General features: G+C 43.0%; 1 protein-coding gene across 5 annotated transcripts in view; it reads right to left on the bottom strand.

The window, feature by feature from the left end:
* CELSR1 (cadherin EGF LAG seven-pass G-type receptor 1) overlaps positions 1-25,987 on the bottom strand; it is a 168,392-nt gene that overhangs the window by 40,422 nt on the left and 101,983 nt on the right. For all 5 annotated transcript variants that reach the window (XM_027679276.1, XM_027679273.1, XM_027679272.1 and 2 more), the window contains exons 6-12: positions 9,551-9,708; positions 8,324-8,487; positions 7,243-7,368; positions 2,157-2,323; positions 1,519-1,704; positions 1,072-1,185; positions 586-760 (exon numbers count right to left, since the gene is read on the bottom strand). In XM_027679276.1, the coding sequence (XP_027535077.1) occupies positions 586-760; positions 1,072-1,185; positions 1,519-1,704; positions 2,157-2,323; positions 7,243-7,368; positions 8,324-8,487; positions 9,551-9,708 (1,090 nt within the window). The remainder of the gene's footprint in view (positions 1-585; positions 761-1,071; positions 1,186-1,518; positions 1,705-2,156; positions 2,324-7,242; positions 7,369-8,323; positions 8,488-9,550; positions 9,709-25,987) is intronic.

Genomic DNA, 25,987 nt, shown 5'->3' with positions numbered 1-25,987 from the left:
GTACTCTTTTCCTTCTCAAAATGGGAAAATAGTACAGCCAAAATGATAATGGGCCATTCTTTTTGACAGTCTGTTACCATGCTTGAGGCACCCTTGTGCCTTTGTTTCCCAGTTTTATATTCAGGGCATGTGCTACAAATAGTTTTGTATTCTTTTGCTGCGTGTACGGGAGGTGACTGTGCTGGGTACTGACAGCATGTGCTGGCCTCACGCACCAAAACAGAGAAAACATTCAAGGTATCTTGATTAGGATGCAGAGTGAGAGACTGAAATTTAACAGCAGAAAAGGCTGGGAAAGAAAATAAAAAGTAAAAAAAAAACAGAAAAGAAAAGGGGAGGGGCACAGGAGTCCTTTGGACCAGAGACTGTCTTTTTGTTTGGTGGATACGTTGCCTAGATCCTTAGCCCATGACTGCAGTTTCAAGGTGCTATGGGTAAGAGTGAGAAGGATAATACTGACTGGAAAAGGAAGAATCAGAAGATGAACACTTTGCAGGCATGCTTCTGCTGCTGCACTGCTTCTGATGAGTGCATGAAGGTGTGATCCATCTCCTGGATGAGTGCATGGGATGGTCACCAGGTTACCTGGGTCGCAGACACAGGAGTAGCTGTCCCAGTCATCACTGCAGTAGCTGTGCTGGGGACATGGGTTGGAATCACAAGGGTTATCCACCTCGCAACCGTCCTTTACGTTGATCTTGGTAGCCTGTTTCATATTGAGTGTCGCTATATTTGTAGATGTCTCTCCCATTCTTACTCCCTGGTGACAGAAGACAATTATTTTTAAATTAGAGTCTTCATTCAGAGTACAGTACTATGTGTTTCACTACTTCCTTTAATTGATGAGGCTACATTTAAAGAGACATCACCTGATGAGTCAAACTCAGATTTTTTTTTCAGATGTTGTTCCCCTGTGCGATCAGATTTGTACCTGGGAAAGTGGGTAGACTTTACTATTTTGATTCTTAGATTATGAAGGAAATGTCTGAGGATGAAAAAGAAACCCCCACATTTTCACCTGGGTATTTTCTCACAAGTTCAAAATCTATTGCTACACTTTTCATTTCATACCTGCATACATCCATAAAATCCCTGCTGAACAGAGACTTGGTCTCCAGATACACCTCCCACAATGATGCTTTTCATTTTCAGTCCAGGTAGTTGATTTCCAATCTGCACAGTGCTCTGTTGGGGAAAAGGACACACAATAAGAAGCACTATCACCCTCTGTGACACAGCCAGCCTGCTTTCTGTAGTGATGGAGTCAAGCAGTAGCTGACAGTAGATTACAGAAAAACTAAAAAAAGCAGTAAGGAGCCAGGCATTGGAATGTGTCTTTTTCAGGACTTCTTCATAAGATATCTTATCATTAGGCTTAATAAATTAATATAATTCATTAGGCACAAATCACCACAGAAAATGTCTCACAGCATAAGTATTTGTCCACGGTCCTTTATCCTGCTTTCTCCTAAAAACATTTCGGCAGTGCTTAGCTGCAAAGTTATGATGCTGCCTTACCTGGTACATCCCATAGTCCAAGGACATGACAGCGAGGTACTTGAGATCTTTACCATCTTTAGCACTCTTCAGCTCTATCAATAAATGATGCCATTCCCCATCACTGACTCGTGACTGGCTCATTGTCAAACTAGCAACCTGGCTCAAGCCACTGTACACTTCAAACTGCACGTAGTTGTTCAGTATCTGTTGGGAAAAAAAAAGTCTTTTGTGTTGGATTGGGTGCTTTGGAAGGAGAGGGCAAGATAATAACATTTCCTAAGACAACCCAAAAAAGGAAAAAAAAGCCCAAAGAGTAAAGACAAGATGAATGCCTGTAAGAACTCCTAGTGTAACTTTGGACATTCAGACTCCAACTTACCTTATGGACAAAAAAATCCCAAAACAATAGATACATTTTTTGCATCTATATTAAGGCATACTACTACCTCTGGTTAAAAAATAATCTTAAACCAATGAATATGATTTTTATGATATTTTGATCATTCATCTTTTGATCTTTGTAAAACGCTAAAGTAATAATATGTCTTTATTGATGTGCATTCAGCTGTGTGGATGAAGCTATGTAGTTCATCTGGTCATATCCACTGATGAGGGAGAATGAATTCTTTTCTAACCAAAGGCAGCCACATTTTTACCTGAATGTTGATCTTGGATGCAGCCCCAGCATTGGCTTGCATTAGCATGCCATTGACTTTCCGGGTTCTGAACATCAGCCCAATGTACCATGGCACAGAGATGGTAATGTCAAGGTCACTCCAAATGATAATGCTTTCACCACTGAAACGCTGAGGAGAAGGCATTGCTGTAAATCAAAATACAGAAGAGAAACAGTTGATATCCTTCAGGACAAAGGTTAAGAGGAAAAATGATTGTCTGTTGCAGTGATAACACAAGGTAGCTAGTCCCTCTTCCACTAAGCTATATTTAATCTACTATGGATTAAGAGCCAGTCTAGGGGAGTTACTGCGAAGCAGTTGATAATTCTGGAAATTCACAACCTTCCCTTGTTGTGGGGCAGGCATCTTGCCTGTGCTGAAAAGCAGCACCTCCACACTGCTATGGCATTACCAAGGTGAGAGCTGTTCCTAGAAATGTAAACTCAAGATCTCTGCTGATACAATTCCGCTGATGAGTGGGTGGACAGAGCAAGAAGTATGAAGGCAACAGTTGCCGCAGATGTTTTCAACACACCCTTGATTACCTTCTTCTAATTAACAGATTAAACACAGGAAAAGGCTGAGATGCAACAGGAAATATGAATTAATTACGAATACTCCAGGGCCTGATTACTTAGCTGTCCCTGCTACACAGCCCTTTCACAGGGAGAAAGCTTGTGTGGAATTGCCTAAATCATCTGCCTTAAATACCTCTAGCTGACAGCTGAAGTTGCCCTCCTCTCTAACCTTGCAAGAACACAGCTCCTACAGGGAGACACTGATGACAGCCTTCAATGGAAAGTACTTTGCTGATGGAAAATAGGGGAACACCCACCCATTGGACTTTTAAAGTTGTTACCTTAGGTAACAGGAGCTACAGTACCATGGATTAGTTGGTCCCACTGATTAAAAGCACAAACTAAGCCATGGGAGCTCTGTGCTATTTGCAGCACCTCATACGACACCTCTACCATGCATGGCACCTTGTAGAGGGATTTGCACTCAGCCCCTGCCTGACATTCTTATTTGTGGGCATGTTGGTGACATTCATGGCAGCTTTTTGCCAGTGGAAGCAGACCTCAGAGACTGGGTACAACTCCTAGATTAGCCTCCAGCCTTTTATTTTGTCATGTGCTGAGTCCATGTGGATGGTCAGTGAGATGATAGGGCTTAACAGTCTTTCCCCTTCTGCTCCACACTACCATAATCTACTGACACTTTTGACACCTTTTTTTTGTACTAGGACAGATCATGTCTATACAAATGCATGTGTGTTACTATGGAATGCCAAGTTCTTAGAAAAAGGTGGAGGGATGACACCATAGCAGAAAATGGAATAAAGTTGATATGAAGGTTCATTTTCCTGAGGAATAAACCCAACCCCCAAATTCTGATATGTCTGCCTTGCTGTCTCTAAAAGGAAAGGCTGGGGTGGGGAGTGGAGTGATGGGGTTGGAGGAAAAGTGCAAGCCCTTTATCTCCTTATTTGTGAGAAACAAGATGTCAGGGACTAATGGGCTATCACTAGCCAAGCCAGAAGTGAAACCTGATTTGCCCTTCTCTAAGAGGTTGTTACCCAACCACCCCACACCAGGCTAAGTGCAGGCAGCCCCAGAGGACAGTCCTTCTCCCTCCTGCTCCAGGCTGTGATCTCCCTTTTGCATTCATACTCAGTCCTCCATGAATGCCAACGAGAGCATGCGGTGAAACAACTGCAGTGTAGCCTGCTCTTGAAAACCAGACAGCAATTTAAAGAAGTTTGTCACCAGATATAGATGTCCCCAGCTTGCTTAAAACTTGAACATAGTGCTTAAGTTCTGGCTGTCTGGGTGAGAGCACAATTCATGAGCCCACACTGCGCCACAGTGTAAAAGTAACCAGGACAATGGTGTTGAGCAGCATTATTTCCTCCTTCTGCTCCACCTGTGCAAAAGTCAGCCTTCTCCTTCCTCCTCTACCCTGCTGACCTCACCATGACCTCAACTACCAACTTTGCTGCTGGTTTTCTAGACAGTTGCTGAGACTTTTAAGTCCATCTGCCTCTGGAGAGCAGAGCCAGGATGCAAACCTTGTGGGCTTCCCACCTGCTGGAGGCTGGGAACGCTGTTTGGAAGTGTTTTGGCTTTGCTCCTGGGAGAACTGGACTGGCATGGCAATTAGCCACCTTCTTTCTTTTCTCACCAGCGGTGACTTTCTGTACTTGCAAATACAATTCCCTTCCCACACCTCCTCCCAACTCTCTTCCCTTCCCTGGGGCCAGGGTGCACCTTCTCCTGCTGTTAAAATAGAAATCCATCTGTCAGCCCGCTCTGACCTCCCTCTTTCCCCCAGCCCTTCCTCATGCCTGGGACCACGCCTGGGACCATGCAGGGGCTGGTGGCCACATCCAGTGTACCCAGATGTGACCTAACCACCCCTGTCACCACAGAGGCGAGCACACATGCTTCCCAGCACAGCATCTCCCTGCCGCCGGCGCTGCAGTGATGCAAACTAATTGTGTTCTCAGGGTTTGTCACTTTGAAGCACTACCTGTGTATCTATGTACACTTTTAAAAGACTCCTACATTTAACAGGCTATCAGAAAGACATGAGGACCATGCCCTGTGGAGACAGAGGGCCTGGGGAAACACGCTGCCAACATCCCATGGGACATCACCTGCAGTTTGGATGTAGGACATGTGAAAGCTTATGTTTATGTGCAGACCTGTGGTGGTCAGCCCAAGGCTAGTGCAATGACATTGGCCATCCAAGAGTCAGACACAGCTGCCAGATCTTCTTCACAGCATTGCAATACCTAATATTTTAAAAGAAATTACAACAAAGGTAAAACTGATTTTTTCTTAATTTTATCTCCCTTCTATATGTCATCAGAGGGAGATAGGAGCTGCCAGAAGGTGAGTTAGCAGGTCCTAGGAGGGTGGTGAAGTTAAAACACCCCATCCTCACTAGTGCAAATCAGATCCCAGAATTTCTGAAGAGCAGGAAATCAAAAAAGGTGGACTGGTAACCTGCCAAAGTCTTTGTCGTCCGTGAGCCTGAAGCAGATCCTGCACTGCCAAAGGGATTGAAGAAATGCAGCAGCCAATCACTCCTACACAAGAATGCAAATATTCTACCTAAGACTTTTTTAAAAATAGATGCCTAATAATAGCTAATGCTGCTAGGATCATAGCTGAGTATTCAACTGAGCAACTTGAAAGCCAGGAGTATTGCATATCTGTGATTCCTCCTGACTTTAACTTCAGGCTCCTGAAATCTTTGGTTACATTCCAGAAAAATTAATTTCTTTCTTGGCTGGCAATTTTTCCATAGGGACACTCTGGCCCACAAATATCATCAAAGAAGCAAGCAGTCAAACTTCAAAAAAACCCCACAAACTGAAGGATCAGCAAGAACCTGGGCCACCTGGCCTGAGAGTGTCAAAGGGGACATGCAGGAATCACAGTGCTGGAGGCAGAGGTGACTGCTGGTGTGAGGGAGGCAGTGCTGATGTGACTGTCATCACTTCTATTACCTGAACTTATATAATGAGTTTCCAGTGAAGTATACAGGGCAGTTCTGAGGTGATTTTCTAAGTCCCAAACTTTATGGTTTGGACTTGAATATGGGATAAGAAAACGACAAATAAAACACACGTTTGGTCAAATTCTGAATTTCTACTTGAAAACTAAGACAAAGACAGAGGGAAGGATAGTCTTTGCATGTGATAGCACTACTCCCCATTTACACCAGCACAGGTTATAGCAGAGCTGGGCCCTGGCACTCCCTCAGGATACATCAGCATGGGTTTGTACCACAGAGACCAGCCGGTCATGACAAAAACACCAGAACTTCACCAACAAAGACACTTGGCATGAGACACATGGGAAAATCAGATTTTCATACAAACCTGTGAAGCTCAAAATACTTGAGGAGCTGCTACAGAAAGCAGGTACCTCGCTAGGGGCAGTAATAGCAGCTCTGGGCTCTGCATGAGGTGGAACATAAGAAGAGGTCTCCATCCCATCAGTCCTTTTTCCTGTTCCTTACTCTACAAACCCTTATTTCCAAGACAGAAACTTAACCATGTGTCCTCTTCTCCTGAGCTGCTGCTTCTCAGGTAAGGGGAGAGCAGCTGCCAACACCTAAATCTGGCCCAGGCTGACGCATACTGTGCTAAAGGGGTTCGCAAATCCCTGTGGTGCGTGCAGCTCAGTTTGGAGACCTGCAATTCCAGGGTCCACACTCTGCTGAGAGCAATCCAGAATATCTGGTTTGGGGGAGATACATCAAAAGAACAAAATCCTTGATCACAATGCAAATTATTCTAGGCTAAGTGTCACAGGGGATAAGGGAAGCAAAGACCTACCACATCTGCATCAGGGGCCAGAATTTGGCCTTCTGTTTCTAGGAAAGCCATGCCTAGTATAAGCAGGTTTTCCTTTCTGGAAGCCCCCAGGAAGACTCCAAAGGAACAGCCACCTTACAGCACCAACCCTCTGGGACTCCTCACAGAGACGACCCCTTGCTTCTAGGGAAGAAACTGACTGCAAGTCGTTCACACCTTACAAAACTCACCTGCTGCTCCTTCCTTATCCTTTATTAATGAGGTTTTACACATATACGCACATTGTGTTCAATCAAAGAAAAACCCAGTAAAACTGAAAGTGCTCATACTTAGCAGAGAATGCCTTCCTGCCAAGAAAGTGGTGATTAAAACTGCACACTGATCCCTGGGTTGAGTCAAAGCTCAATAAAGTCAGCAGGATTCTTTCCACTGATTTAAAGGGGCTTAGGATCAGGCATTTTTACTATAAACAAATTACTGAATACTGCCAAGTTCTTTGGAATGACTTTGCTTATGTAAGTAAATCAATGAAAGCTGCTGTTATTCATGACAGTATGTCATCTACTACGTAAGTGATCTCCAAAATTATTTCAAAGATATAACAGGTGACTTTTAGTCTCAACTGCAATCTTCTGTTACCCTTAAGCATGACAGTTTGACATACATGCTATGAGATATTAATAACAGGTAATGAAACATGCACACGTGACAATGTATGAAGAGGTCTTTACATCTTACCTTGCTCACAATTTTTCCCTCCGTAGCGTACGGGGCACTCGCAGATGTACGTGTTCCACTTGTTGATGCACGTGCCTCCGTTCTGGCACCAGTTGGTTTCACAATAGTTCCTCTGCGCTGCACAGCCTGAAATTCAGGAAAACCACTACTTTGCAAGGTTTTAACAAGAAAAAGGCTCTAAATGACTGTATTTGAGTTTTTATGTAAAGACATGACATAGGTTTGGGTTTTTTGCTTTCTTTTTTTGAAGAAGTGAAGTTGGTGAAGCAAAATGTGGATGGCAAAGTTCATGTGCGCTGATCATATGTCAAATTCATAGAGACAAATCTATCTATCAAAAGTGCATGCTACGACCCCCTTCTTAATGCACAATCAACACAACATACTTCAGAACTGCAATTTAGCTCTTACACAAACCTTCAGCTAATCACCTAATCACCAGAACTAATCCTGATCAGGGATCCAGGGCTGGAAACCAAATCAGAACCTCCAACAGGCTGCCTCATGAAGCAGGTTTCAGATTTGGGGAATTTCAGAATTTTGTTTACAGAACAAAGACAATTTATTAGAAAGTCATTAAAAGTGCTGTCTTTTTTCATGAACTAATCCCACTAGCTTTCAGAGCAAGATGACATTTGAAAGGTAGCTAAAAAAATAATAGAAGAAAAGTTCATTTAGCAGAAAATTCCTGGGTGAAACTCCTAGCAATGCAGAAGGTCTAGACAAGCCCAGTCCTTTCCTGTGTGCTGCCTAATCCTGGAAGTGTGCCCTGTGCCACAGGCTATTGTGTGCCTCTCTGGCACAAGCAAGGACTGCACCTTGCTCAAACAAATGAGGTCTGGATGCAGCCACGCCAGTGGCACGGTGGCAGCACAATGCCCAGCAACACCTGTCACATGGCTGCTTTGCCCTCAGCGGTGCTAACAGGGGGACAAGCATCATTTCAGACCCCTCTGTCTCCTGCCCCTTCCTGGGGTTCCTCCCAGTGCTGGACCGTTCAACACCCTAAGCCTGGCTACACACACACAGCTGTGGCAGAGACCTTTCTTGTGTTGATTTTTGGGATGCTAGTCGCTCATACCTGGCAGAGTGCCATTATTGGCGATGAAACTGGCCATGTCGATGGGCTTGCTGTCGATGGAGAGGTTCCTCATGCAGCCAATAAACTGCCTGTTGTGCACCGGGAAATCTTCAGGCAAGTTTGGGACACCGCCAAGGAGGAGAGGACCAGTTAGGTCCAAAGATCTGAAGAAAAAAGAATTGCTCATAATTTCTTGCAAATAGTTTGTTTGGTTTTGTTCTTTATATTGCTGCTTCCATAAGCACATTTGAACTGTTTAGTCTACCCGTGTTGCCATGTACCTCCCTCTGCTACATGAGCACTTCCAGAAACACTAACTTTTAACTTAGAAGCTGTTATATGCATAGACAATCCAGTGACCTGTCCCTAATAGTGGCCAATATGAAGAAGAAAATGAAAATTATGGAAAAATGTGCAGCCACAGGATGCTTGTTTCTGATCCCAGTCATGTAGGGACTGGCTTATGCTGCTCAGCACAAAGGTTGAGATGCTGTACATTTTTATATAATGACTTAATTATTATATAGTGCCAACACTTTTAAAAGCCTCTGAAAATCTTAGTCTTAATTACATTTAGTGGATGCAGGTTCTACTAAATGACACCACACTGTGTGAGAAGTGTATCATCTTGTCAGTTTGAATTAGTCCCAATTTTAATGGTGTGCCCTTCTTTTGGGATTAGAGCACCAATGGTCTTTCTACTATCACTCATTACTTTATATCCCCTCTATGTTGCTTACTGTTCATCTTCTCTTTAAACTCAAAAGTACTAATGTTTTTTGGTCTTTCCTCTCAGGAAACCTTTTTTCACACCTAATGATTTTCAATGGCCTTTTCTGTACATCCTTTATTTCTATTTCAAAATAGGACTTTTAACTTAAATGATGAAAGTAATAAGCTCTTCAGCCACTCCTTCATTAATAAAGTCTGACATTTTATTTGCCCGTCTGTCTACATTTTCACACCAAATAGATGCACTGACCTTCAGGTATTTTTTTTCTTGTTTTTGGTTTTTAATTTTAGAAGGAATTTGGTGTACTGACCCTTGCAGTAGCCTCCAACAAATTCCACCTCCCAAACTAAACCTCGTTACTTTTTCTTGTTAAATCATATCTGCATTTCAAACTTACTGGTTAATTGCTTAGTGCTTAGTAGTTAATTGCATCCTGTTTACTCTCCACTGGAAGAAGAGAATGAGTGGAAAACACAAATATAAGGAATCCTTACTTTTTTGAGCCAGTCTGAGTCCCCTGGGCAGCACAGGTATAGTTTCCAATGAGGCTCCCAAAGCGCACAGCCACTGCTGTGTCACAGTCGTCCACAGTCACCACAGCCACCTTCTCTCCAGAAGGCCCATGGGGAATTCCTAATCGGCCAATGTTTGGCTTCAAAAAATAAATGGCACATGTCATACAGTGCTACATACACATGGGATTTAAACGCTGGTTCAGTCAGCTCGACAACATACTTCTTACTACCCCCCAAAAGGGACAAAAGTAGAATATGTAAAGAGAACAGCAGAAGTTAAGCTATTCTATAACATGTAGGCAAGAAAAACCCCAAAGACGTGTTTTCTCACTTCTGCATAGTAAAGTCTAATAAATTGTCTTCACTTTGCACCTCTTCACCTCAAGTGAATGAAAACCCTAAAATGATGTAATATTATAAGTGAGGCTAAAGGCTTAAATCAAATTTTCTCTGATGGGTGTACTCTGTCAGGACTGCCAGAAACTGAGTTCAGACCCTTATAAAGGCTGTAGCGAGAGGTTGTCTAATGACTGGGAGGGAGCTTAGCTGAAGCCTGTTTGTTCCAGCTACAGGATGGAGCCCAGGAAATACCACTGCCCATTGCTGAGCCTTCTGAGAAATCCCCAGTTTCTAGTTACACGAGAATAGAGACAGTGACCTGTGGAGCTGGACAATCAAAAATAATGGATAGAAATGTGCCTGCTCATGCAGATGCTTTGGTCCAGGCACACAGACTGACACTGCAGGTGCAGCACAGAAGATGGGAAAAAAGTGTGTTTTAGAGAGACAATAAAAGCTGTGGCTTTCCCTCATCTCTGGCTCTCCCAGGCAGCAGGAAACTCCTGCCCACCCAATCACAACATGCCCTGGTGAACACGGGCCACAAAACCAGAATTATCACACTCAGCTTCACACCTTCACTGTTACTGGCTCACTCTGCCAAGCATCTGCTGTCAATTGTTGTTCTCCCCACTTCAGGACCTACCAACACCTGGGGAAATTCAGTGATCTCAAAAGACAGGAAAGCCTATGGGACCACTAGGAATTCAATCCCAACCATCAAACTTCTGTGCTTCCACCACAAACACATTCTTCATCTCCACTAATTTTGTAACTGACAAGATGTATCCCACCATGACTGGCAGGAGATGATATCTGCTGTGTAGAAACTCAAGAGACAGATCTGTCCAGGGGAGAAGTGCATTATGACTGTTAAAAAAGGGTGCACATAGAAAAGTAGCATAGCAGCCTTGGTGAAGAACTAGCAAATTCTATAAGAAAACCTTTTCCAAGTTCAGTGTTCATATAGAGCTAAGGAGTCCTCATCTACCACTGGCGCAGGATCTCTGAGGACATTATGGGTACAAGAGAAGCAACGAGCTGAACTCAACTGGCTTTGCTGCTGTTCCTCTGTGGGCAAAGGGATACCCCACAGGAGCGAAGTCTGCAGGATCTGACCAGACACACAGACAACTGAAAGCCAAAACATATTTTTATGATGTGTTGATCAACAATAGTTGTAACCATATGAAAATGAAGATGTCTGGGCATCACACTGTAGTTTCCTGTATGCTCGCTTTAAAACGTGTATTGCTCAACTGCGTTCTGAAATTCCGCATTTGTACAGCAAGGAAGGAAGCAGTAAGGGGATAAATCACTTCTTTTTGTTTCGCTTATACACACACAAATTTGTTAAAATACTTAAAAACACTTTCATCATCTGTAAAGAGAGACAGATTTATTTTTAAGGGTAATTATCCCAATGTATAAAAACATTTTTAAAATATGTTTCCTGGTGTCGATTCCAGTTGGAAAGTATGTTCCATTTCCTCTACAAGAACTAATGTGATCACATAGTTTGGCAGTTATTCAGTAAAAGGTTTTGACCTCTCTTGAGTGATATTAAAACTGATTTTATTTTTTCCGATACTCCCTGGACTTTGCCACTGCCTAGCTTGGAAAGTCAGGAAGCATATGTATTTGCAGTGCTGAAAATGTTATTGTATGCAATGATGGCAATGTTAGTGATCAACTTTTCAAAGTAAATGAAAAAGTACATAGAAAATTAACCAACCGACAGGCAGACAGACCTTCCCTTCCAAAATTAAAATGTTTACATTCTGGGTGCTACTTCTATTCATTCAAAGGAATGATTCGATTAACATTTATGTTCTTGTGCTTCACTGAAATAATCTATTGTTTCTTACATGGGAGCCTTGACAAAGGCGGGGTATTTATTCTCGCAGCAGGGGGGATCTGCCCAATGTTAATAACGATTGCAACCTGATGAGACTCAGCAGTTTGCAGCTGCTCCTTCACAGTCACTAGCTGCAGTGGAAAATTGATTTTTTTTTTCTACTTTTATTTAACATAGAAACTGCAAAGTGTTTCTCTAGATGTTGACTGTTCATTGCAGTGCAGATCTCTTCAGCTCTGGTGACCACACAGAATCATAAGGTGATGAAGAAGAAAGGGAATATTTCAGTGAACAGAAAGAAATGTATTGGCAGTTCAGGCCATACTTAGTTCAAACACATACTGATTTTCTGACCACATTAAAAGGCTCATTTGATGGAACAGGCTTTTTACCAAAATGGAATAATATGTTGGGAAAAGAAAGAGATATTTTCTGAGTGATTTAATGAGACAAGGACTCAAAATATGTGGCAAGTACTACACTACTCATCTTCTCAAGAGCTGGCATAGGGAATACTTTATAACTGAAATAATGTGAAATAAATAAAAGAGTGGAACAGAGGAAGCCTAAATTAGGAGCTCCTTCAGAATTGAATCATTAAATGGATTTTCTTCATTTAATATTTTGATTAATACTAAATATAGGTTGCTGGTGATGCAAAGAATATTTAGAGCATCATGCATTAAAAAAAAAAAGAATGACTTTGAACAGTTGCATGCAAGAAAGAGAATTAATCCCACAACATGAAACTTGGGATCTAATGACAAGAATTCCTCTTGCAGACTGAGAGACAATCAGCACTAAATGGTGTAAAATAAGAAAAAAGCCCCTACTAGTTGATTACAAAACAATTAGGAATCATGGTGAGATTAAAATGCAACACTGGGTTGTTGCAGAGATGCATATTAGGGAAATTTCATGACACTGAGTAGGATAGAATATTGTGGGCAATTCCGATTTCATTTATTAAAAAACCTTCCAGCTACACCAAGTGCACAAAATAGCAGCCAGAGCAATGCAAAGCTTACCTTATCAAACAGGCAAAACAGACTTGGCGTGTTTAGTCTAGTAAAGTACAGGTTAAGTAAGGGGTTTGGATATGAGAAGATGCTATCACTACAATGGACATAGTAAAAAAACAAAGGGATATGAGATGCCCATGAGTAATGTAGGCTGGAAATCATCAGGTGATGCTCATCCATAGGAGGGATCATCTTTAGAAAAGTAGCAGGGATGAAAATTATAAAAAATAACTTAATTTGTTTATGATTATAGAAGCTGGTCTTAGCAGAGGACTGGCCTATGTTTGAAAGAAAATAAGTAACAGCAAGCACTACTTGGAAAATGCACAAGAAGGTGAATTACCAGAACTAAGTGACAGCACACAGATTTACATTTCAGGCACGATCTCTGCCTCGAAGAAGTCCTATTGGAGCAAGACTGATCCCTAACAGTAGGAACAGCTAACACTAACCAGCATTAGTTCACACTATTATTTTCTGGAAATATGTTCAAGGAGTTAAAAGCCAGACTTTCATCTGGGTACTTAGCAGTCCTTTCTGCCTGTCAGACTCATCTCCTGAAACACCACACTAGACGAAAGGCAAGTTTCATTAGCTGTGCCAATTCTGCACTCATGAGTAAATGTGCAATGTGGTGTACAGGAATTTACCAGCATGACCCCCATTAATGGTAATGCAAGTCATGTAACTGAGTTCCTGTTCATGGGGCTGAAAATTTATCTTTTGCTACCTAACGCTAAAGGCTGCCTTTTCAGTTAGTGCTTGTCCAGAAAGAGGTTGGGATTCAAACTTCAAAGACCACATGCTGTAAAACTGAGTAGCAAGATGAGGTACCAAGCAGTGCCAGAGGGAGAACTTGGTCTCCCTTAAACAAACTATGAAAGAAGTGGATTATTCCTGGACTCAAAAGAAAAGGAATAAAAAGCAGCCCTGAGTGTTGCAGTGTTTTATCACCATCAGGTAGTGATTCCTCAATCATTCTGTGCACACCATATTGAAATTCATTTTGTTTGTTATACCGACTCCTGTGTTTTCTTGTTATAATCACATACAGAGTCACTTGGAGAAGAGAAAGAAGCAGCCCTGTCTCAGGATCCACATGTGAGAGCAGAAGCCACCTACTTTTTTCTCTATCTGTGAAACAAGATGAAGCACAATCATGTTCCTGAAATTATGGCAATTAGTACCTAAAATTGGCAAAAAAGTACCTAAAAAGGCAAATCTTAACTTTGCCTCACTGAACTTTCATGAAGGAGATCAGTGGTTCTGATCTATGAGTGACAATCTCCAATCTCATGTCTAACCCATGACATTCATCCTTGCCCAGACAGAGTCACAGGCAGACTGCAACTACAGGAATGACAGTCTTCCAGGATGTCTTTTGAAAAGTGCAGGTCCCATTCTGACCATAGCAGAGATAACAGTGTGACTCATCTGCTGTCCTCAGCAGTGACCTCCTCAAGCTACAAAGGGACATGGAACTCCCTTTGGCCACCTGTAGTGACTTTCTCAGGTTGCAGTGAGAGAATGCCACTGTGGAGCTATTTCACCAGCAATGCCAATTCTGATTTTCATGAAAACCAAGTACATAGCAATGTTTGGACTTCTCGCCACAACTTCAACAGCAAGAAACACGTGCAGATTTTCTCAGGCGCATGAAAAACCCTGAGAAGCTTAATCTGTGAACTTGTGCTTTATAAATGGAGACCAGATAAAGGAGAGAAGGTCATCAAAACACATCTGTTTATAGTTTGCAAATCTACTACAAAAATCCACTCCCATTCCACTTAAAACATTGGACATGGATATTCTCATGTACCTCAGTTTTATGTGGATTCTCTATTATGTTAAAGTAAATATTTAAACTGTGAGAGCCTACACAGTTACTTATTAAAGACACAGATGGTCTAATGATGCACAGTGAATGGACAGACATATAGATTAACAGACAATGGAAAGCTTGTCTTAAATACTTAACTGTTGTACTTTTACATTATATATTCTACTGTTTCCAAAAGTCAGGATGCAAAATTGTTGGAGAGGTTTAAGCAAATAGTCCAATCTTTGGTAGACTTATTTTGAATTAAACTAGATTAGATACTGTACATGTAATAGTAATACTGCAAAATGCAAATGTTTGTTTAGTCAATCAGCAGCAGTGCTGACACTCAGATTCCTGGATCTCACCCTTCTATCATTTAATCCACAAGATAACAGTCTTTTCCAAAAGTCTCACAAACTTTTCTTCTACCAGAACACTTTTTTCCAGCTTCCAATCGTAGATAAAAAATTGCCACTTGACTTTTCTCACAGATAGAAAGAGGGAGAGTGGTTTTGGTTGGCCATGGGAGAGAGTGTTCCAACATCATGGATATTTCCTGAACTCAAACTGAATTGAAAGCTGTGCTCTCCAGCCCAGATCTCGGCTAGGAGGTCTTCCGCCTGCTTTAGTCACCCCATTAAGTCTTTTGAAGGAGCTGAGGAGACGATTCAGCAGCAGACTGTAAGTATGGCCAAGACCTAGAGAACACAAACTGGGAACGCTTGCAGATGAGACACAACCTACCTCGTTATGCTTGGCACGAGGAGACCTGGTTTTGGGGGACAGACAGGATGCTGAAGAGTGTAAATAATGCATTTGCTTAGCTCAGCAAACACATTAAAAATCTATCCATTTTAGAAAGTTAGTGTTTTAGCAAAATGCTTTGCATGGCATAGCTTAATATGCAGAGCTTGGCTTGTTTGTCTTTTTAATAAGTGCAAATGTGTAAGAAGAAAAGCAATCCTGAAGCCAGTGCCAGCCTTTCACTGATTCCAAGAGTTTGCTTACCAGACAATAAGTTACCCTTCTGTTTTTGTTAATCAGTAGCTAATGATTTATTGGCTGTTTGGAGTGGTTAAAGGTTAAAAAGAATCTGTTTCCTAGTTATTTTTTTAATACCAAAAAAGCTCTCCTCTGCATTGTTAATGTGCCGGTTCCAGAACCCGCCACCCCCAAAAGTGCTGGGTGGAAAATGCCTCATAATCATACCCTTTGGGGCTCTTCGTTTTCTAACGCTTCCAGCTACAGTAATAATGGGGAAAAAATGGAGCAACTGGCATCGGGTCCCGCTGGAGGCTGTTGCCGGGGCTCCGTCCGCCGCCGGAGTCCCCCCTGCCCGGTTCCCCGGCGCTCATTAGGCAGCCCGCCAGCCGCCCCGGCTCCTTCGTTAACCCGCCGGCCCCTGCCCTGCGATCTGACGCGGCGAAGGGAGAAACCCCCTCCGATTCCCAGGCGATGCTCTGCTGCTTCAGTGGTCAAAAAGCTCATTAAGGGCCCACGGCGGCGGCGGTCTCCCTGGGCAAGCTGCCTGAGCCCGGCCCCCCCCCGCAAGGAAAATAAATAAATAAACAGGAAAAAAATAAACAGGGGAAGCACCGTGCTTGCAATCCCGGGGGAGAGACCAGGAAATGCCGGAGAAGCTTAGAGTGGACTCGCAGACCACTCTGATCAATCGGGAAACTCCAAATTATGCCAGATTAGACAAACCACTAATGTTAATCCTTGTTTTTTAGAGTTTTCTCCTACAGATTGCCAGAGCACCTTTAAAATAGGCGGTGTGAAGAACAGCGAATCTTTTACACATGCCTATTAGTCACCAGGGAAAGGCAGGACAAATCATTTCACATAAACCCCTTTACTTCTTTGATGCTTGTATCCCCTTTATTCACTGAATATTTTAATGGCATTTCTTTATACAAACTTGGCTCAAGTCTGTACAGAAACATGAGAACCTGTGACAGTGAAAAGGAAAACCCAAAAGAAAGCTTCCCATCAGTGAATCAAAAATGCAAATCCTGAAAAGCCACCAGACCAGTTCCTTTTCCTAGAGAAACGCCCTGCAACACCAATCGTCAGGATCCAGGCTGGGCCACAAAGTCAAGCGAGTTTTACTGGCCTCATTTGTTATCTCCTTCAGGGCTGCATCCAGAGACTAAACTTTGATATTCAAAGCAGGAGGCTTTAGGCACAGCTATGAGATCTGGCACCAGTGAATGGCACTGGCCTGAATTGCTGCTGCTTGTTCAGTGCTAGGGCACAGATGAGGAGCAGCCCTCCTGTCTCAACATGTGGTCAATGGCAGTGAGGCTGTGAAAAGCCACTGTCACACAGACAGAGTGTCCAGATGTGCTCCTTGCCTCCACACTGTGACCAGTATCTTCACAAACATCATCTAGCTACTACAAAGGGTATATGCTTTGATTTGACTACTTTTGTCAAGGGCTGCTGTAGTGCTGACGGGAAGAGTTTTCCCTGTCCGCAAATTGAAATTTTATCCTCAAATGTGTATTCCCAGATGCTTCTCAGCTCTTTGATGCTGAATCAGTGACACAACAAGAAGGACCTGTTTTGCCTGTAAAGATACCATGCCCACTCCTCAAGAAAACATTCAGCTTTCCCTGTGGGAGACACCACTAACCATGGTTAGAGTGCCCTTGTCCACGCTCTGCAGTTCTCTCCTCCCTTCTGATCTGCCCCTATGGCTGATGTGTGCCTTCTCCCTGACCTCTCCCGCCCTGTGAACCCTTTTTCAGCTTATTTTGCTGCTTCCTTCCCTTCCACCAACAAGGATGTTCTTCCAGCATCCTTGGAGAACTGGGAAAGAAGAGCATGAGAAGGATGCTGGAAGAACATCCTTGTTCTCCTTCACATGCTGTCCTCTCTTCAGCAAACCCTTCTCTCTTTGCCATTTGTCCCTATCTACCTACCTTCCAAAGTACCATTCTCAAATATCTTTGGCTTTATATAAATCTTGTACATTTTACAAAATAATTTTGCATCCAGGATGTGAGTGTTGTTGCTCTCAGAGTCCAAGAAATACCTAGATATAGCACACCATGACACTTATGCACAGCAACTAACTCCTTCCTGGACGCACCCCTGGTGACAGATTGCCAAGCAAACTGCTTAGTGTAGATAATAGAGTCATATTTCAGTCTATAAAATCCAGGAATCCCACACTTTTCCATGGGCTCTCCCCTGACTCCATGGCTGGATCTATGCAAGGGTCTCCTGGTACATGGAGCCTTGCATGACCAGGTGATTGCAAAGTGCTGCTTCCTCTCACTGCACAGACAGATGCATAATACCTGAAAAGTTACTGGAAATCAGCAAGCTACTGTAGATTTACTGCATGATTAAATGGAGATAAGAGCGCACTTCAAAGAACTTGCGCCAAATACCTGAGGTGCCATTTCAATGACTCCACTGGCTTTGCAGAAGCCCTTGCCAGGCTGGGCTGCACAGTGTAGCCTTCAAGCACTGTCCCTCATGGCCTTAAGGTGAGCCAAGGGTCATTCAGAGTCTGCCAATCTCATGGAGGTCCCTTGCACCTCCTCAGCCTTCAGAAAGAGCTGAAAATCACCATTTTGGGAGATGCCATTAAATCTGCAGATTTTTTCAGTGCAGAGGTGTCAGATGGCTTGAGCAAACATGGGCTCAAGGAGCACCACTGGGTGCCAGGTTCCCCAGGATGACCTGAGAGCCCCACACCTGGAGGAAAGCCACACAGCTGACACTCAGTTCAGGTGTGGGGTGGGCACAGATGTAGAGTGGCAGTAATTGCTGTAAACAGGTACACAAGTTAAGCCTTTTAAAACCTAGGAGTGAGAGGAGTAAGTACTGAGCAGCCTTGCCAAAGATGAGGCTCCTAAAAGAGTAGGGGCTCAGGCTGGTTTTGACAAGACATGGTCCCTACTGTCACTGGCAGAGTGAAAACCCTGTGGGTGGTTTCTGAAAAGTTACTGTTTGTGTTTGCATATAAAATCACCACCACAACAACTAGTGTTTTCAGGTGGTGTTTGCAAACTCTGTGAGAACAACACTTCCAAAAGCAGGCGGTGGAGAGAAAGAGCCAGGCACTGGGTACGAGCTTGCCCTCTCTTCCCCAGTCGCCTGAGAGATTTCTCAAAGCTGTCACTGAGAGCTGAGCTACTCAGGCCTGGGGAGCAGGTCACACTTTACATCTCAATGACCTCCAAATGACTTTCACTGCTTTACACTTTAATTTCCCGAGACACAGATTTAGAGTAGAGTTATTTGTTATTTCGTGTCAAGACAATGGAATGTCGCTCCACAGCCAAATCCTGATTTCCTTTCCCAGATATCAATCACTTTGCACTTACCCTGTACCAGGAAAAAAAAATAACCAAACAAAAAACAACGAAACCAATTATTACTAATTGAAATCCACATGAATAAATATCGGTAGAATTGCAGGGAGGGGCTTTTAAAGTCCAGGCTCACGTGTGCCTGTTCTGCAAGGGCAGATCAGCTGCCCACCTCCCACCCCCGTACACCCACTAACACCTGCAAGGGCTCTGCAACCACATTCAAGACCAAGAAAAAGTAAATATTAGCCAGGCAGTCCTTCAGTGCTTTTCGGGAGATGTTAGGAATGTAAATGATCGTCACAGGCCAGACCAAAGTCCCACTGAGGGAGTGGTATATGCCATGGAAGAGTCTACGAACAGGGCAAATGTGCAGCAACATTCATTCTCCTGCTCTAAGCTCTAGGCTTCCCAACTTCAATATTACAGGTGGGAGTTCGAGGTGAGGAGGATTCTGCCACGTTTTCTGGATGGAAGTGACTTATGTTCTCATCTAATCAGTCTTTTGCTTTATATAACCACAGAACATCACCTAGTGAGCCCTGCGTAATAACATGACTTGCATCCAAGCAAAAATTTTCCTTTAGAAAGGGAAATACTGACTTGATTTAAAGATTTCAAGGAACAGCAAGACTATCAGAACTGTGGGCATATTATCATGAAGATGATACACCTTCACTATTAATGATATTGCATATTATATATATTATAATTATATATTGTATCTTATCAGAATCTGTCAAACTTCAGTTTCTATATAGTCAATCTATGGTCTTACCTAGATTAGGATTTTCATTGATGATCCTCTGGATTTGGGTGGAAGAGGATGAATTTGACCTCAGCAAGGATGTGAGTCTCTGAATCATCAGCCAGAAAGCCAGGAAATTACTCATAAACTGAACTATTTTTTCTGAGATTACCTTTTCTCATGGCATTTTAAAAATTGAGTTCTGAACATGTGGGAAATTACATCTTTTGCATTCAGACACAAGGAACATATTTTATGTGTTTGACTAGAAAAACATTTTGAACTTTAAATGTAAAATGCTCATATGCATTCAGCAATGAAAAATCTAATTTCTTTCCTTTCCTCTAGCTGCTTGTAATTTTAATTGCTAGGTTTTTTTAATGGCCATGCCCACTAGCACCAAAAATACACAGTATAGATAAGTAATACAAATGCATAGCTACAAATTCCTCATACCCTCATCTCGCACATGTGCCTCCAGCACTACCTACCACATGCTTCACCAGTATACAAGCCTGCCCACCAAAAAAGCACAATACTCTGCTGATACAGTAATTTCTGTTCTTGTAAGAAAGTTGTGAAAAAACTACCATAACCTCCTTCTGGCTAACCATCTTGGTAATCCAAGTCAAAATTCAGTCAAAATTCCTTGACATTTTGAGTTGAAAAGTAAATTAAACATGCCTGTCTCTCAGGATGCTGCTTAAAATTTTGGTTGTGGCTAACAAAGAAAGTGACTTTTTCCCTTGAATTGCTTTTCTTCCTTGTATAACTGAGGAGACCCTGGTAACTTTCTTTGTGAAGAAGAGGTCCTGCACTTACACAGATAAGTATAGCTAAGTCCTCAAAACTAGACCTAATGAACTGACTGTGGTTATGTTCCCTGTGGTTCTGGTGTCCTGCAACCTTTCCTATGCTTAAGCTATGGCAGAACTTTTGATCTCATGAAACTGCCATAGAAGGAAAGGCATCCAGCACAAATTGACGATCTGGTGAAGTCTACCACCTGTGCTCTGTTGGAAGTTAGCACTATCCACAACCTGTAACACCACTGGCCTCTAGACCCCTGCAGTACATTCCACTATTAAATATTAAATATTCACAATGAAATAGGTGATACAGAAATGATAAAATTTGAAGAAATATTGCTAAATCTTAATAGATTTAGAATACGTGGTTTGTTTTAAGAGGAAGCACTAAATTGTAACACGCTTTCTGCCTTACACATTTGAGAGAGCCTTTAAAAGCTATATTGGCATTTTTTAGAAATATTATGAGTTTAGGTTTGGAAATGCCACAAAATTCTATTTCTTCCTGGAAAAATATGCTCAGAGAAGTAGGTTGCTCCTAATTGAATGACGTCTCCAGTATTTCCAGTACCTCCCCACCCCCAGTGTTTGCTTGACAATTGCAATTACCCTCCTGCATTTTTCTTTATCACACAATGCCAAGCAATGCTGGAGCAGGTCTGTGTTGATCACAGATGCTGTAAACACAGCAAGTCAATCTGAGCCAGCAAAATCCAAACTCTGGCAGGGCCCACATCTGATCAACAGTGGCATTACCATAATCTTCAACAAGTGCATTGTTTATTTAGAAAATCTCCCTCAATCCCTTAACAAATTAGTCTGGAAGCCACCATGAGGATTAACTTCATAAATTCTCCCTGAGATCACAATTACATCTGCTCAGATGTCACCAGTGATAGACATTTGCACAAGTCATACCCAGCCTTTATTACTAATTGCATTTCCAGTTATTTGACTTCTGTTGGGGTCTGTCTTTTACAACCAAGTTACAAAACTCAGTACTCAGCTGGGGCAACCCTGCTCTAGTGTGAGAGGTGCTCCCCAGCAAAAGGGGTAATACCTAATACCCATCTAAGAATCTAATTGCCAACCACTTTTCCTGACTGTTCAGATTAAGAAGTAAACGATACTGGGTGGTGTCCTGGATACTGAGGGCAGTGTCTTTGTCTTTCACCCTGTGTCCAATGACTAGAAGTTATGCCTAGCTGGTGGCAGCTATGTGGCGCTTCTCCAAGGAGCTGGCAATCCCTATTCAGCTACAGGCATGTGCCTGCCTCATAAATCACCCACAGCACTGGCAGCTTCCTTGGCAGGCTCAGCAGGGAGACCAAGAGCTGAGCAAACAAGGTGTTTGTACTGGAAGGGGAGCTTTCCACTCGAGGGGCAGCACAGGGATAGGGTGGTACAAGGAAGCCTGTGCTGAGCCCACTGCATGATGCTCCCGTTTGCCTGTTGGTCCTGGGGGAACAGGGTGGTGAGAACCCAGAACTTCTAACAAGAATTAGTTCCCTTTATAGGAAAGAAAGCAATTACCAGTGTCACGCGTGTCTTTTGGCACAGTTGTCACAATCTGAGTTTCACTACAACGTTGATATCTGCCTTTTTTTTCCAAGGCCAAGTGGCAAAATCAATTGTCAGTCCTGAATACAGAATATATTTCCATAACAGATGAACTTGCCATCATCAGAGAGGGTCTGTGTTTTCAGAAGGAAATGAGATAACGTATCTGTCAGCTCCATAGGCACCTGGTACAGGGGCACGTGTGCTGTAGCCAGCAGCGTTTGTGCTTGTCTCTGCAGCAGACCATCAGAGGTTGCTGTGCTCATCCCACCCTATTCAAAACAAAAGTGCTACATTAACCTCTCCAACACGGACCAGCACCACTCCCACTGCCTGCGACTGCCTGTGCCATTTGTGCTTGTGCCCTTGGATTGAAGGGCACATCCTGCCTGCCCATGGCAAGGGATCGCAAGTGGCCACCAAGCTTCCAGTTGCACAAAATTGCACCAGTTCACCCTAATTTTTTAGGGGTATCTGTCACTACCCTGGTGACTTGTGGCTGTATGAAATATGGTCCCAGCTGGGTCTTGGGTGGGAGAACAGGAGTGGATCTGAGTTTTTAAAAGGGAAGTTTTGCGTATGCCTCCTCAAGTCTTTCAGCCATGCTCTGGCTCTGGTCACTGTAAGGCAATTGTGTGACACAAGCTCCCAGAATCAAAACAGAGGCTCTAGTAAAAAAAAGGCAGTGATGAACGTTAGAGATTTGCTATAAACATAATCTTAAAGGTAATTCTGCTAACAAGTGGCAGTCATAATGCACGTAAGAGTATGAGAAAATGCAGAGGTTGTACAAGACTGAACCCAAGAGCTTATGCTTGCAGCCTGAGGAGCAGAAAAGGCCAGGCCATGCAAGCACTTCTCAGCAGTAATGAAAACATTGCTGTCTTATCAACACTACTTTCAGCACAAATCCAAAACATAGCCCATACTAGCTACTGTGAAGAAATCCACTCTACCCCAGCCAAAACAGTACACTTGGGCATGACAAAAATTGCACATGGAGATGAAGAGTGTGCATGGAGTGAAGGTGGGTGGTTCAGAACAGACCTGCAGATGTTTTTTGTTTTATTTTAACAGTAAGAGCATTGACAGATACTATCTTCAGGTATACTCTCAATTTATGCCTCTTTGGACATTTATATTCACAGAGCTTCCATATGACATTCCTCTTTCTGACCACTATATTGCCTGACTAGCTACAGGAACAGCATCAAGTGAAGCCCTGACCTGGCCTGGGGTTGCTTTTTTCTTCCTGACTTTTCCTCCAGGACCCTGCCCTTCCTTACCTTTCATCTCGAGTCCCAAGTGCAGATGGGATCTGTTCCTCTGTTGCAAACAGCTTCATCCCACTTGAGCTTACAGTAGTCCCAAACCCACATCATCCTCAAGATCCTCAGCTGCCCGTAGCTCTGTCTGGAGCACAGCAAGGCACACAAGCTCTGTCCAACAGTGCTAGAGAGCCACCATTCAGATCACATGAGCAAATGGGGCTCACTGAGGTCTCCCAGATATGGAGTTCATTGTTTTTGCTGAGACATATTGCTACCCCTGGCATCAACAACCACTCTGTGAGCACTACTAGTGATCCACAGTATGGAGGATTTGTGGATGCAGACTTCAAAAAATAAGGTCTGCTGGCACCATAGCACAGCTGTATGGGCATGGGCAAATAACCCTTCAGGATCAGTTTTGGCCGAGGAACCCACAGGTGAGGGAGAAAGCCGCCTTTCCGCCCACTCACCCGCCGGCGGAGCAAGCACAAGGGGAGAGCTGCAGCAGGCACCTGAGGTATGGAAAATAAATTACAGTGCGGGACTTGGCACTGAAATAGAGGGTGTTTTGGCACCTGGAAACAGGTTTCAGCCAGTGGATGAGGGATAAAACTCCTTGGGAAGGGAAGGTACTAGTAAATTCTAGTGCATGAGTGGGCTGAGAGCTAAATCTCTACAGTATTAGCTCAGTCTTCAGTGATACTCAAGCCACAGCTTGCCCCAGATGAAGGCCAGTTAACTCAAGAGAAACCACCACTCACCACAGGCAGGAGATTTTTGAATGCATAAGTGAGTCTAATTGAGAGCAATGCACCTCCCGTGCTTTGAATTCACAACACACCAAAGATCAACCCTAAGCAGCCCTCATTTCTTTCAAGTTTATCTCTAACAGAAGAATTTGCCTGTTTTCTGCAGCAGTTGTCTTCAGGCTAAATGCAGGTCTGGGTTCTGCTGGGTGGGAAGTGCACAGGGATGGAACCACTCTGAAAGACTGGGCTACTCCTAAGACAGTCAAGTATCTGAAACAACAACCATGGCGCTCTTCAGTCTGAAGACGTGCAAGGAAGGAGTGAAAGAACAGCAGTTTACTATTGATTACCAGATATGAGAAGAAACCTCATCCCAGTTATGGAAAAAGAGTAATATTTGTCCTGAATATCTCATGCTAGGAGACTGCAGGCTCAAGAGAACAGTACAGTGGAGATACTCTCCAAGGCACCCATCATTTTATACCTCTTGACCATGGAAGATGTTCCCACGCACACATACTGCCTGGTCTTACAGTTGTTACTTTTGTGAGTCATTTTGTGAGTCATTCAAGGCTTTGTTCATTCTAACCCCCAGAATTACTGCACTGCACATCAGACACTCAGTGACAGCTTGTTTCTCTCTGCTCTTCTCAGGTTTTCTGCCATTGAGGTAAAATTATCCTATGCTCCCTTAAGCAGACGCAGAAGGACCTTCTGCCTACAGAACAGTAACATCCTTAAGCAACTTTGATGTCATATATGTATAAGTAACACATAAGATAAGAAGCACATAAATATACATGTACATGCCCTCTATAATTAAAGGAACATGTCCATACGCAAAACATTTTTATGTTGTGCCAAATGATGATTCTACCCTGAGGTAATGAGTCAGGTAAAACATTAACATAAGTTTGATGGTATATCTCAAATTCTGAACAAAATTGCATTTCTATCAGAAGTTTGGGAGAATGGCTTGAAGTTTTCACTTAATTAAAAACATTACTCACTACTGGGCTCAGTAAAGTCTTCTGTCCCAAGCGCTGCCTACAATCACACATGACCCTGTATGTGCAATGAATAACAAATAATTCATGTGATATCATTGATACTGAGCGTCATTACCATCAAACATGGTTTTGCTCCTATTTCAAACAAGTATGGCTAAACCTACCATCACTCATGCTGGCAGGCTCAGGAGAGCCAAAGGATGAGGATCAAACTCCATCAGAGGCTGACTATATTCTCGTTGTGTGGAAAGGTAGTACATTTATGAGGCAAATAGGGCAACTCACATTGTTATCACGTCAGCTACCTTGTGAACAAGCCGCAGGTTGTTTCTACTACTTTTTATCAGTTTTATTTGTCAGGCTGAAATCTTGCCCTTCCCTCATGTTTCCTTCCAAAATAATTTTTAAAATCCCATTTCCCCTAAATTTCTTATCAATATATGTATACCTCTTCAGAAAGCAGGTCACACGCAGGTCATCTTTAATTCAATACCTCCCATTGATTTTAATGGTTGCAAGATCAGGATCCCAGAAAGTAATGCGTTTGAGCTATCAGAGTCAGTGAATGCTTTCCTCCCTGTCTTCCCCATGCTGACAGCAAACATATCTAATAGCAAGTAACAGGTAAACTGATACTTTGCTACTGGGAAGCTGACAGACTTCTAATATATAACTGAAGTCCTATGAGGAGAAGCTGAGGGAGCTCGAGTTGTTTAGCTTGGAAAAGAGGAGGCTCAGGGGAGACCTCATCACTCTCTACAACTACCTGAAAGGAGGCTGTAGCCAGGTGGGGGTCGATCTCTTCTCCCAGGCAACCAGCAGTAGGACAAGAGGGCATGGTCTTAAGCTCTGCCAGGTGAAGTTTAGTTTGGATATTAGGAAGAAATTTTTTACAGACAG

This window comes from Neopelma chrysocephalum, unplaced genomic scaffold (genome assembly GCF_003984885.1).
Source record: "Neopelma chrysocephalum unplaced genomic scaffold, ASM398488v2 Primary Assembly neopelma1_45, whole genome shotgun sequence".
Taxonomy (NCBI): Eukaryota; Metazoa; Chordata; class Aves; order Passeriformes; family Pipridae; genus Neopelma; species Neopelma chrysocephalum.
The sequence above is the reverse complement of the archived record's forward strand: the minus strand, read 5'-3'. Positions and strand labels throughout refer to the sequence as shown.